At 37.7% G+C, this 16,575-nt stretch overlaps 1 protein-coding gene across 1 annotated transcript; it reads left to right on the top strand.

Annotated features, from left to right (window-relative positions):
* The first annotated feature begins 3,499 nt into the window (after positions 1 to 3,499).
* Positions 3,500 to 5,948, top strand: LOC109178726 (12-oxophytodienoate reductase 3-like). The gene is made up of 4 exons (XM_019328264.1): positions 3,500 to 3,779; positions 3,873 to 4,013; positions 4,624 to 4,754; positions 4,864 to 5,948. The coding sequence occupies exons 1-4, from the start codon at positions 3,694 to 3,696 to the stop codon at positions 5,703 to 5,705; spliced, it is 1,200 nt and encodes a 399-aa protein (XP_019183809.1). The 5' UTR covers positions 3,500 to 3,693; the 3' UTR covers positions 5,706 to 5,948.
* Positions 5,949 to 16,575: the final 10,627 nt, after the last annotated feature.

The raw sequence follows: 16,575 nt of genomic DNA, 5'->3' as shown, positions 1-16,575 counted from the left end.
GCCAATGGGGAAAAAGTGGTTAGTGACTCAATTTGCCAAAATCTAAGAGCTGGGAAAAGTGGCTACATCTTGCAGAATGGTGGTACAACACTAATTACCATTCTTCTCTTAAGTGTACTCCCTTCCATGCTCTTTATGGATATTCTCCCCCTTTACTGGCTTACAATTCATTCACTAAAGGGTAGGAGACCAGCTGGCTTGCAGAGAGAGAGGCTGCGTTGTCAGCACTTAAAGAAAACTTGAGGTAGACCCAAAATTGAATGAAGGTGCAAGCAGACAAGGGAAGGAGTGAGAGGCCCCTTGATATTGGGGATTGGGTCTATCTTAAAGTCCAACCCTATAGGCAGGTCTCTCACTCTCTCTCTAGCTATCATAACCAACTTGAAATTGGCCTCCAAATACTATTTTCCCTACAAGATGGTGGAAAAGGTGGGAGAAGTAGCTTACAGACTGCTATTACCATCAGAATCACAGTTGCATCCTGTGCTCCATGTCTCCTAGTTGAAGAAGAGAGTTGGGGATGGTGTAGTGGCCCAGCTCAATCGCCTTATGCTTGGACAAGAGGGTCAAATCCTAGCTGAACCTATTGCAGTGCTAGAGAAAAGATTGATCAAAAGGAACAACCAAGCTGTCACTCAGATCCTTGTGTAATGGGCAAATTTACCTGAGCAACTTGGGAGGATTATCATCATGTGAAGAGCCTGTTTCCTTCATTTGATCCTTGGGGACAAGGATCAATTGGAAGTGGGGGGAGGGGGTGTTGTAACGACCTTGGATGGATGCATAAATGATGAGGAAAGTGGGAGGAAAGGGTGGCAATCAAATGATTTAGAGGTGTTGGCTAACAGTGAGAAAGGCTGAGAAATAAGATATCGACAAAACGACATCGTTTGAAGGAAGGAAGTTAAGAGTCGTTACGCCCAAAGGCCAGACGACGTCATTTAACTATCCGTTGGAATCAGTTAAAAACAGCCTATCAGACGACGTCGTTTCCAGCATCTTCCAGCAGCTTCCTCTTCAGTTGAGATCCTAGAAAGAGGGGAGTTGTTGCTACCCGATTTCAAAGTTGTTTATCGTTGTTTTTTTATCTTATAAATCCTTAGAATTGTAAAGGGAGTTTTTATGCTATGAATAAAGATCAATTTCCTTCTCTTATTTCTCTTCTTCTTTCCCAAACCCTAATTTCTCATTCTTATTCCCAATTTTCTTCAACCAAGTTCCTAAGTGCATTGCACCTGTCTACTAATATAACGAATGCTACAACCAACTATTCTACTGACATGACTCTTACACTCGCAAGTGATGGAGCCTGCATATGAACGATTCTCCTTTGAGTCCGATAGACTGGAACAAAGTACAAGATAATATGTTTCTAGTCAAACATTGGTTAAACCCCGATTTTTGATCCATTCCAACACTTCCTTCATTGCCATGGCCTCCGCCATGTACGGCTCTTGAATACACTGGAGGGGGTCATTCCCAGCTGCCTTGAACTCCAGATTGGCATTAAAAATGACAAAGCCGAATGTAGCACCGTCGGCAAAGTTTAGATATGATTAATTTTATTGATGCATAACAAGACACCAACTGTATAGTAGATTAATATCTACCAAATTAAATCTAGAGTTGATTTTACTTTTTTTTTTTTTTACTTGATTATTATAACGATATTTTTATATCAAATTAATAATTTATTTAGGCTATTGGTACTCGAATTAAAATTCTCAGGTGATAACCAACACAAAGAAAATATTACTTGCATTCTCAAATTGTACTCCCGACTTAGTCTCTCAGCCAAAATTTTGATATAGATATTTTTTTAAGAATCCACATGATGATGAAAATAATTTATCATTACTTATCACATTAAGAAATAAAACAATGAATGAGTAGAGATTGAAAATCCATGGAGTATAACTCCCAAAAGAGTTAGCCATGGCCGCCAAGCTAGTTTAGGCTGTTTAATTAGCCCCAACCCCATAGAATATCCATATCGAGGCCAGTTTAGTTCCGAGCTGAGCTTGGCACGCATTAACCAGTTTAAATACATATCAATTCCGATCCATTCATCTCTTCACTTGAAACTTACCCTAGCCATGTCCCAAGCAATTCGGACCAGATCCATAACTATCAATAGAGATGGCAACAAGTTTGTGTATTTTTGAGTTTCCGACCTTCTTGAGGTGTTTGGTTCAAATAATAAAAATAAAATGAATAGAATAGAACTCTGATGTAGATTTTAAATAGGTTTGAGTATATTTAAGATCTACACATTATACATTTTAATTTATAATGACTACATATTTGTTAAAAATATTAAACATAATATAACAATAATAGACCAACAGTTACAGTAGTCGCAAGCCACAACAAGTGTGCATGTAGTGATACCAATATGTGCAATGAACTTCAATCGAATTTTTAAAAAAATTTAAAAACTAAGATAAGAACCAAATTAACATCAATCAAATGGCTCACTATATGGCATCTACTACTGCTACTATGTAGTATCTAAGGATGAGTTGCTACTCCGCTAGGATGGAAGTACGGAGAGACGAGAAAGTGTGCAAATTTAAAAATTAAGAATTTATGTTTTAGAATTTGATATATATAATTAGTTTCATTTTGTAAATATAAAAACATATTAAGTAAAAGTGAAATATATAATAATCCTATAGATTAGGCCTTAAACATATACTTCTGCCTTATTTAGTTAAATAGGTATTAAATTAGGCCTAAGCATGGCCTACTTACTAAATATGTTAAGACAAGTTAAGTCTAAACTAAGTCAAGCCGTAGACCCCTTCCTATTTTCATCTCTAGTTACAATTCCTAGAATTAACCCTTTAGATACAAATTTTATTTATTTATCTTTTTTTTTTTCCTTAACAAAATAAGACACATGGTAAAATTTTTATTTTTGTTCACTTGCATCTCCAGCAAGAAAAATGGAAAGGCAAAAAAGGGTCAATTTTACGAGTTTAACCAGAAAATGTCGTCCCTGCTTACCTAACATAAATTAAAGTGAGCCTGCTGACCGGTGGGAGTCAATATTCAATTTTCCTTTTTCCATTTTCCGTCCAAAATTTACAATGAAAAGTCAAACACGAAAGCCGCAAGTGCAATTAAATAACGTGTGACAAACATGCAGGAATTAGAATTACCGAATTAACCCAATTCCGACTTTTATTTATATTAAAAGGCCAATCAGATACTACGTAATCCCGACCAAAAAAAAAAAAAGTTCTACTACATAGACTTCTAAAATTCTACTCCCTCATTTATATTCTTTGAGGTGGCAAATCAAGATTGGTTATTTTAATCCATTGAAAAGTGTCTACATCAAAAGCATGTGAAAAAAAGTACAAGTTGTGAGTTTAAAATGAGAGTACACCAAATATTTTTCAAAAAAAAAACACTCCCTCCTATGTAATAAATAAAGGCATTCCTTTCAAAAAAATAATAAATAAAGGCATTCCTTTTATATTTTCCTTTTACATTTTCTTTTATTGTGAAATGAGAATGTCGTGTCAATATCATCTTACCGACCATATTCTCCTCCCCTATAAAAGATCGTTTCCTCGATCGTCTCATCAATTCTCAAACACGCTTTCCTTAATCCCTTCTCCGCCGCGAACCACCGGCTAGTCCCTATATTCTCTTCACATTCGATCGCCGGAAACAACAAGTACCATGACTCAAGCGTTGCCTCTTGTTCAAGGTTCTGTTCCCAAACTCTTCTCACCTTACAAGATGGGAAGGTTCAATCTCGCCCACAGGTTTGCATTCCTTTCTTGCATTTGTTTTAATGTAATGTTAGTCATCTGTTTCTTCTTCTGTTCGACACTCGACATCTGTTCTGTTCTTTTCAGGGTGGTATTTGCACCATGCACGAGGTGTAGAGCTTTGGACAATGTCCCACAACAGGCACACGTGGAGTACTATTCCCAAAGGGCCACTCAAGGTGGATTTCTTCTCACTGAGGGAACTATGATCGACCCTACTTCAGCCGGGTATGTTTGTGATTTTCATGGACTGGTTTATCGGTTTTTTGTTGGGCAAACGCTTGAAAAGTCAAATCATTGCTGGGAGATTGTTGGGTGGATCCAGCACTTTGCCTTTCAAATGTGTGCTAGCTACTATGCTAGTGTAAATAAATAAAGTTTTGCATTTGTTATTGTTGGGTGGAGGTCAGTAACAGGTCAAGTTCATTAATTGGTGGCTAGAGAAGTGCTGAGCAGAAAAATTGGTAAATAGCCAAAGTCTATTACTTTTGGCGTAGTGGTGTAATAAGTGGTATCAGAACCACGAGTTTGAAAAACGGTGCTGATAATTCCTAGAGGGGGAATTGTCAAGTCCTGTTAGTTTTTTTATCGGTTAGTTTTTGTAAGGTAGAGCCCCGAAGAGCCAAGTCCAAATGGTTAGGGAATTGTTGGGGAGGTCTGAAAGACCAAACCTCACCCTCTTCGTTTTGAAATTCTTCATTAACTACTAATTAAATAAATAAAATTGCGTCTTTTACTACTAGTTATAGTTTTTTTTGCGAGTGATAAGTGCTTAATCAACTATTAGTCTAACAACAATGAACTAATTAAGGTTGTTTGAATTCTGGGTGTGGTTTAGGTTTCCAAATGTTCCTGGGATTTTTACCCAGGAGCAAGTGGAGGCGTGGAAGAAGGTGGTTGATGCTGTCCATGCTAAGGGTGCGGTTTTCTTTTGCCAACTTTGGCACGTGGGTCGTGCATCTCATCAAGGTATTACTCAATGTTTCATATCGATTGCTTGAATCATTTGTTAATAAATCTTGAATTTTTTTGGGTAATATATTGATGGGATTTTGCATCATTTTGTGGTGGATGGCAGTGTATCAACCTGATGGGGGTTCACCAGTTTCATCAACAGAGAAGCAGATTTCAGAGCATTGGCCTCTCATCAAGCCAGATGGTTCCTACGGCCACTACTCAAAACCAAAGGCTTTATCAACTAATGATATATCCAGATACGTAGATTATTATCGCATTGCAGCAACTAAAGCCATCGAAGCAGGTTTCGACGGCATCGAAATCCACTCAGCGCACGGGTACCTGATAGATCAATTCTTGAAAGACGGGATAAATGACCGGACCGACGAGTACGGCGGCTCTCTGGAAAACCGCTGCAGATTTTTGCTGCAGATTCTTGAGGCGGTGGCCACGGCCATCGGACCCGACCGTGTCGCGGTGAGGATTTCCCCTGCCATTGACCACATGGACGCCACCGACTCCGACCCGCACGCTCTCGGCCTAGCCGTGGTGGAGAGGCTCAACAAGCTCCAGGCCAAGCTCGGGTCCAAACTGGCCTACCTCCACGTCACGCAGCCGCGGTTCACCATAAAGGGAGATGGCGGCGCGAACATGTTTGGCGGCGAGGAACAGGAGGCGTTGATGATGAACAGTCTGAGGAAGGGGTATGAGGGGAGTTTTATGAGCAGTGGTGGGTATACAAGGCAGCTGGGGATTGAGGCAATTGAGAAAGATGAAGCTGATCTTGTGTCCTATGGCCGGCTCTTCATCGCTAATCCGGATTTGGTGTTGCGGTTCAAGGTGGATGCGGCGCTGAACAAGTACGATAGGTCTACGTTCTACACTTCCGATCCAGTTGTGGGATATACTGATTATCCTTTCCTAGACCAAGTTACAGATAGCTCTGTTCCTGCTCAAGCTTGACATTTGATGACTGATTATTCTGTAAGCACATAATCCACATTAAACACTTTTATATGTGGCATAACCGCCATATCTATCGTTGCTTGAGTCCTTTGTCGGAGTTCCTTGGACTGCTATGGATTCACGCAAATAAGGAAATGTTTCTCTCACTTCTCTCAATACTCTAGTGAGCACTTAGAAATATTTATACTTACCTCCCATCAATGTAGCCCTGATTCAGTATCATGTGTATCAAAGTATGTGACGGTAAGTATCCGGAAATATAATATGAGAATATGAATTGTTGTATTGCTAAGTGTTTAGTACGGAGTAATCAGCATGTTCCCCTCCTCAACCAAGAATCATCTACTTATACGGTATAATGGTAACAACTATAATAATAGGCAGTAATGGCCTTCTAATAAGTGCAACGGCTCCCTTCTAAGTGTAGGTCCCCTCAGTAACTGCTCTTTGATGAGGCGGTACGTAACAGTTATCATAATGAGGAGCTGAGCCATTATTTCCTTGTCTTGAATGAGCGGGGTAGTAAATGACTTCTGGCCATGGGAGTTTTGCCCGTTGGGTTTCCACATGGCGCCGGGTCAGGTGCCTGTTGACAACCTAGGTCGGGTGCTAGCATCATTACTCTGTCACCAGCTCCCCTACTCTCGAGTCTGCGGATGTGTTTGAGGTGGCTTGGGAGTAAAACTGAATTAAAGATCCTCATTTTTTTTTAACCAAAGTCCCGGAGGTTGGCCGAGGCGGGCCTCGGCCAATGCTGGCCAAGGCGAGCGCCTCGGCCTCATTTTTATTTTTATTATATTTTTTTTTTTGTTGCTGGCCGAGACGGGCTTCGGCCTAGGCTGGCCGAGGTGCGCGCCTCAGCCGACTGTGGCCGAGACGGACTTCAGCCTTTTATTATTATTATTATTATTATTATTATTATTATTATTATTATTATTATTATTATTATTATTATTATTATTATTATTATTTTGTGCTGCTGGCCGAGGTGCGCACCTCGACCAATTGTGGCCAAGGCGTGCGCCTCGACCGACTGTGGTATCAACTATTCATTGACTATCGGTCATTCTCAATTTTACATTTCGACTTTTAATTGCATACAATATGGTCCCTTGACTTTAAAAAATTACCCTAATTTGGTCCTCCGTTACATTTTCTATCAACCAGCTGTTAAGTTCGGGAGTATTTTGGTCCATTCACACCCTTACAGGGAAATTACAACTGCTCTTCATCGTCCGTTGTTCCTTTTGTCTTCCGGTCACAAATTAACCCCAAATCAAACAATTTGCTTGTTGTCTCTCCTTCTCTGAGTTCTCTGCACAACAACAACAATAACAACAATGAGTTCCTCGTCTCGTTTCCATATGTTTCACTCGATTTCGTCGTTTCCAGTTGCAAAACAGGATGATGGGTCGTCGCCGCAGAGTGCCGGAATTTCTAGCGATTTTTCAGTTTGTGAGGAGGTGAAGGGAGGAGAAGATGGGATAAATCTCCAGTTCTTGAAGGGATTGCGGCGGTTTGATGACATGCAATCGGGCCACTCGATTTCGCCGTTTCCAGTTACGAAACAGGTTGATGAGCCACCGCCGTCACTGTAGAGTGCCAGAATTTCTGGGGTTTTTTTAGATTGTGAGGAGGTGAAGGGAGGAATCTCCAATTCTTGAAAGGATTGAGACGGTGGTGGGGGAGCGTGTGCTTGTTTGGTGCCATTACTCTATTATATATATATATATATATATATATATATATATATATATATATATATATATATATATAGAATTACAATCATATAAGAACCAATGTTTAGGTAGGAACCTAGGAACTAATCTGAGCCTTTTATTTTATTTAATTAACGGCTCATGTTTAATCTTTTCTAAATGGGTTTTTTTTTTCCGCTGTTTTGGTTATATTTTAGGCAAACAAGGGTATTTTAGGTTTTTGGGTGGTGTACGTAGGTGGAAGGTGCGGTCTTCTCGCTTATTCTTCGCAGTCTGAAATTGTGAGTCGTAGGTTGGACTCTGTTCCCGTCCCAAAGCTTGGTATCTCTTGCCTCTTGCGATTCCTCTTCTAAGAGTTGAAAGCAATGACAGCGAAGTTGACGCCGATAGCGAGAAGAGCAGCGGCGCCGGTGATAGCAATGAGCTTTTGCTTCTCCCTTTACTGCTTTGCCTCCATTCTCACTGTGCTTCGTCTTCCGCAAACTGCCAAAACCTCAAACACTCTTAAAAAAAACCTACAAGCATCTTTGCATTTTGGTCATTTTTTTTATCTCATTCTAATTTGAAATTTCTAGAATTCAGTGATATGGATTGTGGAACTTAATGTGTGAACTAGACTAATTTTAAATTGTGTATAATTTATGTTTATCTTGGCAGTGAAGAATTCCGTAAAGTGAACCTTCGTTTTTCAATGCTTACAAGATAACTTAGTCTATGAAGAATAATAGTCCCTTTGTAATCGATCTCTGTGATTTCAATATCCGGAGTTGTGTTTTTTCTCTGAGCATTTGTTTAGTTGTTTGATCCCTAATCATAAGATAGTTTTTTTGTAACAGGTTTAGGGAATTCCCCACACCTTTCTGGTAATACAAAACTGAAACTTCAAGAATTTAATCTCTTCGACAATTCAAATCTCCCTCATTATTCTTATAACTTCAAAAAATAATTAAATATGCATAGCTAAAACAAAATTTGCATATATTATCACTAGTGAAAGTTAGTATAGCAGTATATGTGTTACGTAGTAATATGTAGCTTTTTAGGTTGGCTAGTGTTAGGGGTGTGCCGTTGTGCACATTTGTGTGTGCGTATATCTGTGATTTGTTGTGTCTGTTTTGTTGTGCATATATTCTTTGATTTCTTCTATTTTTTTTTGTGTATTATTTATTCACACAGTTTATCCCAAGTGCACACCAACTAATTTTACGTTTTTTTGAACATGCATTAATTCTGCACATTATATCACACACAATTATACCAAAGTGCACACCATAGACTATCACGTCAACCTAATTCTCATTTATTCATTCAGGCAGTATTATTGGACATTTTGGCACACACAGTTCTAGGTAGGAGCACAAGAAGTTGTGTTCCATCTTTTCATACATTTTTTCCCATTTAGGTTGTGCTTGATTTTGGTGTTCATTCAATTTCTAATATTTTCCATCGGTGTATGCCCTTTGGCAAAAGATTTGTTATATGTGTTCCTTGATGATGTGGTTGATGATTAGTGTGGGGCTATCGTACAAAAGCTTGTTCCTAGAAGGATGCAGATGTGTTGACGCGATGCATGTATCAAAGTGGATTGTGGCGTCTTTGCGATGCGGCTCATGGAGGCCTTCTTCAGGTAGTGTGTGAATGAATGGGACTGTGGGCTGCAAAAGGGTGATAGTAGGGGTCTTGATTTGTTGAGGATGACTTATATGCGTCAAATTTTGTCGGTTGAGTTTAACATGCACCATTTGAAGATCATCCATAGCGCAGTTGAATACCATGACGCTGTTGGATAATGCTAGCTACATGTGCTCATTGGATCAAGTTGTTCAGTGCTCCTGTTTAGTTCATTAAGAACATTTCTGTATTATATTTATGATGTTTGACATTTATTCCTCAGTTGTTCCATGAATACAGTGAGATACATCGCAATTTAACAATTTTTCGTATATTAGTTTTTTTAACCATCCTGGCACACACTCGTAAACTCAAGTGCTCAACCTAATTTATCACATCAACCTGACTTTCGTTGTTCATGCTGTTAGTATTATTGCACGATATAGCACACACATGTCAACCCAAGTGCACACCAACTTGTTGTATGTCTTTTATAAACATAATCACTTTGCACATTATAGCACATCCAATTTAAACCAAGTGCACAATGTAGTGTATAACATCAACTTGGTTCTTGTCAATTTATTCTGTTTGTAGTTTTGTATATTAGTGCACACACAGTTCAACCCAAGTGCCACCAACTTGTTTTATGGTTTTTCATAGACACACTCATTCTGCACATTATAACACACGCGGTGTAACATAGGTGCACACACTAGTCTATCACATCATCTTGATTTTCGTGAATTCTTTTTGTCAATATTATTGCAAATTTTGGCACACACAATTCAAGCAATGTGCACACTGGTAGGGTATTGGTAGCATTGGTGCTATGCACATTCGTATACGTGTACATGCACACATTCTATTCAGTGTATCAATGTGTACTCTATGTGCATGGTACTGTATGGTGTATTGTGTGCTAGACGCTTTCGATGTGCACATTGTGAAATACAGTGTGGCACATCGTAAGCTCGCGATATTTCGTATATCAATTTTTTAACAACGCAATGACACACACTCGTTAACCCAAGTGCACACCCTAAATTATCACATCGTTTTAGTTTTCGTGTATTCATAATGACAGTGTTATTGCACAATATGGCACACAAAGTTCAAGCTAAGTGCACACCAAATTGCTTTAATCCTTCTCATGCACACACTTGTTCTGCACATTGAGGCACACCCAGTTTAACCAAAATGCACACCATAGTCTATAACATCACGAGGGTTTTTGTGAAGTCAATATGTCAGTGTTTTTGCACATTATGGCACACACAGTTCAACCTAAGTGCACACCAACTTGTTTTTTGTCTTTTCATAGACACATTCATTCTGCATATTATAGCACACACGGTGTAACCTAAGTGCACATACTAGTCTATCACATCATCCTGATTTTCGTGAACTAATTCTGTCAATTTATTGCACATATTGGCACACACAATATAACTCAAGTGCACAGCGACCTGCTTTATGCTTTTTCATACGTATATCTATTCTACACATCATGCCACACACAGTTTAACTCATACACGCATTACCTTCTTAAATCAAGTTGTTTTATGTTTATTCAGTGATTTACTGTACTTTTCATCGTGAACAAACTTGACACATAAATTGAGTTACCAATGATTGGTTGGCACACGACAATATGGATCGATGCATTAAAATGAATGTTCTTTAAATTGAATGTTATTTAAATTGAATAACACATATTCAATGTTATTTAAATTGAATAGCACAGGCTTTTAGGGATACAAAAGAATGTTACCAAGTATTATACGCACATGCTTGTAGGGATAAAAATAAATGCTACCGCCATCCTTCGTCGCATACCGTATTCTCCAGATCGTCGGACGACCGTCTTTCTCTCCGTATCTTAGATGAGTCGATCACAGAATCTCAGTCCAATCAGTCTCCTTCCTTATCTTATCATCCTAAAATCTCAAAAAGAATCAAAATATAATATTAATTTATAATTGGTACCTTGATAAAATTACACTAATATCCTTTTTAATTAAGTAGGTTTAAGATCTACATATAAATGATTACTTATCTAAACCATTGATTGAACAAATTTAAATGGCTTGGATTAGTTCTTAGGTTCTTACCTAATAAAGGGTTCTTACTTGAAGGTCACCATATATATATATATATATATATATATATATATATATATATATATATATATATATATATATATATATATATATATATATATATAGTGAAAGGTTCCAGTGCGGTTGATTAATGTGCGTGAGGTTTGTACTTAATTAATGTGCGTGACTCTTGTGCTTAATGTGCCTGAGATTTGTACTTAATGTGCGTGAGTGTGTAATGTTAATGTGCTCCTGTTGCTCCTGAACATATACGTCTTCGTCTTCTCTTCCTCTCTCTCTGTTCTTCTTTTTTCGTCTTGTCTTCTCTTCCTCTCTCTCTCTGTTCTTCTTCTTTTAAAGTCACGCACAAGACTCCGTGCGGTCTCTCTGTTCTTCTTCTTTTAAAGTCACGCACAAGACTCTGCACAACCGCACGGGACATATACGTCTTCGTCTTCTGTTCTTCTTTTTTCGTCTTCTGTTCTTCTTGCGGTCTCTCTGTTCTTCTTCTTTTAAAGTCACGCACAAGACTCCGCACAACCGCACGGGACATATACGTCTTCGTCTTCTGTTCTTCTTTTTTCGTCTTCTGTTCTTCTTGCGGTCTCTCTGTTCTTCTTCTTTTAAAGTCACGCACAAGACTCCGCACAACCACATGGGACATATACGTCTTCGTCTTCTGTTCTTCTTTTAAAAGTCACGCACAAGACTCCGCACAACCGCACGGGAAGCCACAAATGCACCTAATCCCTTTCATATATATATATATATATATATATATATATATATATATATATATATATATATATATAACAACGCATCCACTGAAACTCGATCTCATGACCTCTCATATGAGAGAGGTCATGATGAATGTCTAAAACTAATGCTTTTTCCTTACACATTTTGGTATTTTTACTTGTTAATCATTATATTATTGAGCCAATTTGGTAACTTATGGAATGATTGTTTGTGCTTAGGTGACTTGACAAGAAAACGATGTTTTGAGCCAAACATTGAGCTATTTGATCAAGATTTCAAGTCATCATAGCATGAGGATATTTTTGTGAGGCAAAATGAAGAAAAGAAGATTGAACAACACTCTTCCATGTGCCAAATATTTGTGCCTTAGTGGTCTTGATGATATAGGCAATTCAAAGCAAAGGCAAAGCAAAAGATAGTAAGGTGGCATTTCTCGCCCAGATTGGCGCAGTCTCCGTATTTTGACCATATCTCGGTCTAGGAGTGTCCAAATGAAGTGATTTTTATATCATTCAAAAGCTAACTTCAAGGGCTACAACTTTGATGAAGACCACAAACGCTAATTCAAAGGTTTTGCGGGTAAAAACTGGCCTAGAAGACGACCTTAGTGCACAGGCAGTGCACACTGCCTGTGGCCACGGGTCTGGCCACGGCCGTGGCCACACCCGTGGCCACTGGGCAGTGTGCCCTGCATTTCTGGCCACGGGTGAAGCCACGCCCGTGGCCACACCCGTGGCCAGCCCTCTGCAACTTTTTGCAGCCCGTTTTTTACCCTTTTAAGGGGATTTTTCCACCCCAAAACATATCTTTCATTACATTTTTCATTCACCTTTCATTTCTCTAGTTAGGGTTAGTTTAGAATAGATTAGATTAGTGTAGATTTGTGTTTCTTTTCCATTTCCAAGCTCAAGAACATTGCAAATCTTGGATTTCAAGGCTTCAATAGAGAAGTTTTCTTATTCATCTCTTCTCTTTACTTTTCATCTATGCTTTCAATTTCTCTTTTAATATTGTGTAGAACAAATTGCACTTTTGGTCCTGTGAGTATTAGGGTACTGACAATTTGAGTACGTGACTTTCAAAACTCCCAATTTAAACCTTTAACTATGCAATTTTTGGCACATTTGGTCCTTCGGGCCAAATTGTCGGCCAATTTTGACCGGAAAAAGATTTAATGCTTCGAATTAATTTCTGATGAGGGTAAAAACGTCATTGAGTGAATGTATTTGGGGGGAAAACACCTTCCGGTCAGTTAGTCAACAACAGACATTATTTGGCGTGCCGATTTGAATGGTGAGCGAAGACAGCCAATGGCAAGTCGAGCTGTGGATAATTTAGGAATCCCAACCCATTGCTCTTAAAGCCCAAAAACACCAGAAACACATCAAACAAATTATTCCACAGATCAAAGAGAGAGAAAATGATGAGACTTGTAATAATATTGGCGATTTTGTGTGGAACAAATTGCAGAGGTCATCAACAAAAGAGAAGCTGCTCTGCTTCTTGCGGTAACATTCAAGACATCCGTTATCCCTTCCGATTAACCGCCGGCGATCCAAACTCCTCCTGCGGCCTCTCCACCTACGAACTCACCTGCCAAAACAACCGCACCATCCTTAACCTCAACTCCAACAAATATTTCGTCCTCTCAATCACTTACACATGGGCGTTCTCAGCAAGCTGATCGCGATTGACCTCAGCTTCAACAAACTGCACGGCTCCTTGCCGGAATTCATGGCGTCGCTGCCGATGCTGTCGGCGCTGTCGTTGGAGCATAACAAGTTCACCGGGATGAAGAAGAAGAAGAACGAAGAAGAAAGGGAGAATGAAGAAGAAGGGAGTGAAATGACAATTTTACCCTCGTCAAAAAACAATTTGAACCAATTTATGTTTTTTCGGCTAAAATTGGCCGGCAATTTGGCCCGGAGGACCAAATGTGCCAAAAATTGCATAGTTAAAGGTTTAAATTGGGAGTTTTGAAAGTCACGTACTCAAATTGTCAGTACCCTAATACTCACAGGACCAAAAGTGCAATTTGTTCTATTGTGTATCTATTGTTATATTATGAGTAGCTAAGTGTTTTAGGACTTGGATTTGGTTTGATTTCTTGCTATTGATGCCTAATTGAGTTGTATTGCATAAAGGGGATTATTTGGGTGATCTAGGGTTGTTGTGTGAAATGGGTTTGTTGAGAAATTTGTGTATGATTATTGGATCCCAATTATATGCTTGATTTGGAGTGTGTTTGTTGCTACGAGAGTAGAGCTTGTACACTAGCCACACATTCACACACTTAATACCCAATACAAGAGTATTTTGGGTGTTAAGGGGAATCTTTGCCTTGTGTTCTTGTTTGGGCATCCTTGGGTTGAATTGTCACGAGAGTGGAGTTCAATGTGAGGTTGCAAGTCCAAATAGCTACAAGAGTGGTATTTGGACACTTTTGTGCATCTCACTTACCCCATGCCTTGATTTAATTCCCTAATACTTAGTACAATATTTGGCATCCTAGCTTGAATCAACCAAATCTCGGTCCTTTGTTTTACTTGTCTTATTTGTTATTAGCCTAATCTTATCAAACCAACTCATTAAGGATAGGTCTAGCTTCTAAAAGAATAGTTTTAGCTTGTGCTTAGCTCCACTTTGCATCAATTCCTAACATTACAAGAGCCATCTCCAGTGGAACGATATCTAAACTCTATACTGTAATTTGATACTTGATGGATGAGTGAAAACCGTCCTCATCAGGTCACTACATACTATCTGAGCACGAGCACAAGGTTCTTGGCAAAGAATCAAAGAATAAAATAATTCAACCAATACCAATCCGTAAGTTGTACTGATATATTATTTATTAGTTTTGATATTAGATGTAATAATATGTACTATAATACCAATAACGGCTCATAGAATCTTTTGAAATAACTAAATAGATAAATAATTAATGTTAAGTGCAGTAAAGACCTAAAGTAAATAACATCACATTTTATTTGGTTTATAGATATGATGTTATCCTTATCCTACTCAACAAAGAAAACAAAAACACTTAGCAAGTAGTTTAATGGTAAGACCAAATGTGATACGAATTGAATAGTTATGCATCTAATTTGAAAATGTTAATAATTATGGACCAAATGTTATATAAATTGAATAGACATGTAATTAATTTAAAAATTTTAATAGTTAAGGACTAAAATTAATACATGTAATATAGTCGATGGACTAAAAATAATATTTTATTTTTTTCTTTTTCTTTTTTTTTGGAAAGATTTCTCTTTTCTTATTAACCACAACTTTTCGCCTTCAATAATTGTCATTCACTCATTTGTACGATTGTCTAATATGCCAGTTGGAAAATTGGCCCATCGAATTGAAATGATATAAGTTTGATATAATGGTTGTTATTGGCAAACCTTGCTGAAAAGCTATAAAATAGGTGTTGAAAGCTGAAAATGAGATCTTTTCAGTCAGGTTTGTCAAACAGAGCTTAAGGTAGTGTTTCTAAGCTCTTCTTTTAAGCTAGAAGCTTATTTTAAGAACATTACCCAACAGAGCTTGTTTATTAGTAGTTTAAAATAAGTTCTGCCAAAGAGAGCCAATGTATTTGACAGAGCTTATTTAAAAGCTTATAATTTATTTTAAGTTATTAATAAGCTATAAGCTCCGTTTAATAATGTTTTACAAAACAAGTTCCTAGCTTAAAATAAGAGCTTCTTTTTTAAAAATGTTACAAAATAAGTTAGTAGCTTTTTAATTTTTTTTGGTCCACTTGGCAGTCAGGAAAAAGGAGGGAGTGTATTGATATGATGAAGTTGATTCACTCAAAATTAGTGTCAATTATTTTGTAGTGGTTGAAATCTTTAAACTAAAATAAATTTTCTCTATACAATTTAATCATTAAGGAATAGCTGATACATACTTCTATCAATTTGAGATTTAAACTTTGTTTAATTTATTGTTAATGGGTTAGGATGAGGAGGGTTAGTCATTGGTTTGCGCAGACAAACAAAATGAGATGGAATATATATATATATATATATATATATATATATATATATATATATATATATACTCTGTATACGATAACTATAAACTATATAGGATTATATATTACATATCTCAATTTTAAACAAATACAAAAATATAATATTTTTTAAGTTATACAACACATTTCGTGAACCAAACAATCCCTAAGTAATGTGTTTCCTGGGGTAAAAGTCGGTAAATTATACTGTGGACCGTGGTTCACAATGCATTATGGTCCAAACATCAAATATGCACTGTAATTTCATTTCAATACAACTACAGTATCATTTTGATATAATTATAGTTTCGGTGGACAATATACACTCAAATATGTGAAATTGTTATTCAGTTTCATTTTATATACACTACAGTTTCACTCAACACAACTACAGTTTCATTTCAATTCAATTGCAGTTTCATTTGATAATATAATAAAAATAATACGTAAGACAATGTCAGTTTAGATACACTATAGTGTCTGTCGTTTTGGACCATGGTCCACGGTATAATTGCTGGTAAAAGTCTAGGCGGGTTGTCAAATTATATCGTGCACCGCGGTGCATAATCGATTATGCACTAAGCCTCAAAACGACGTCGTTTTGTTTAATAAAAAGAAACGGCACCTGTTTCGCGCTGTTCCGTAAAAAGTAA

Source organism: Ipomoea nil, unplaced genomic scaffold, assembly GCF_001879475.1.
Source record: "Ipomoea nil cultivar Tokyo-kokei standard unplaced genomic scaffold, Asagao_1.1 scaffold0869, whole genome shotgun sequence".
NCBI lineage: Eukaryota > Viridiplantae > Streptophyta > Magnoliopsida > Solanales > Convolvulaceae > Ipomoea > Ipomoea nil.
This window is presented reverse-complemented; position numbering and strand designations above follow the sequence as displayed.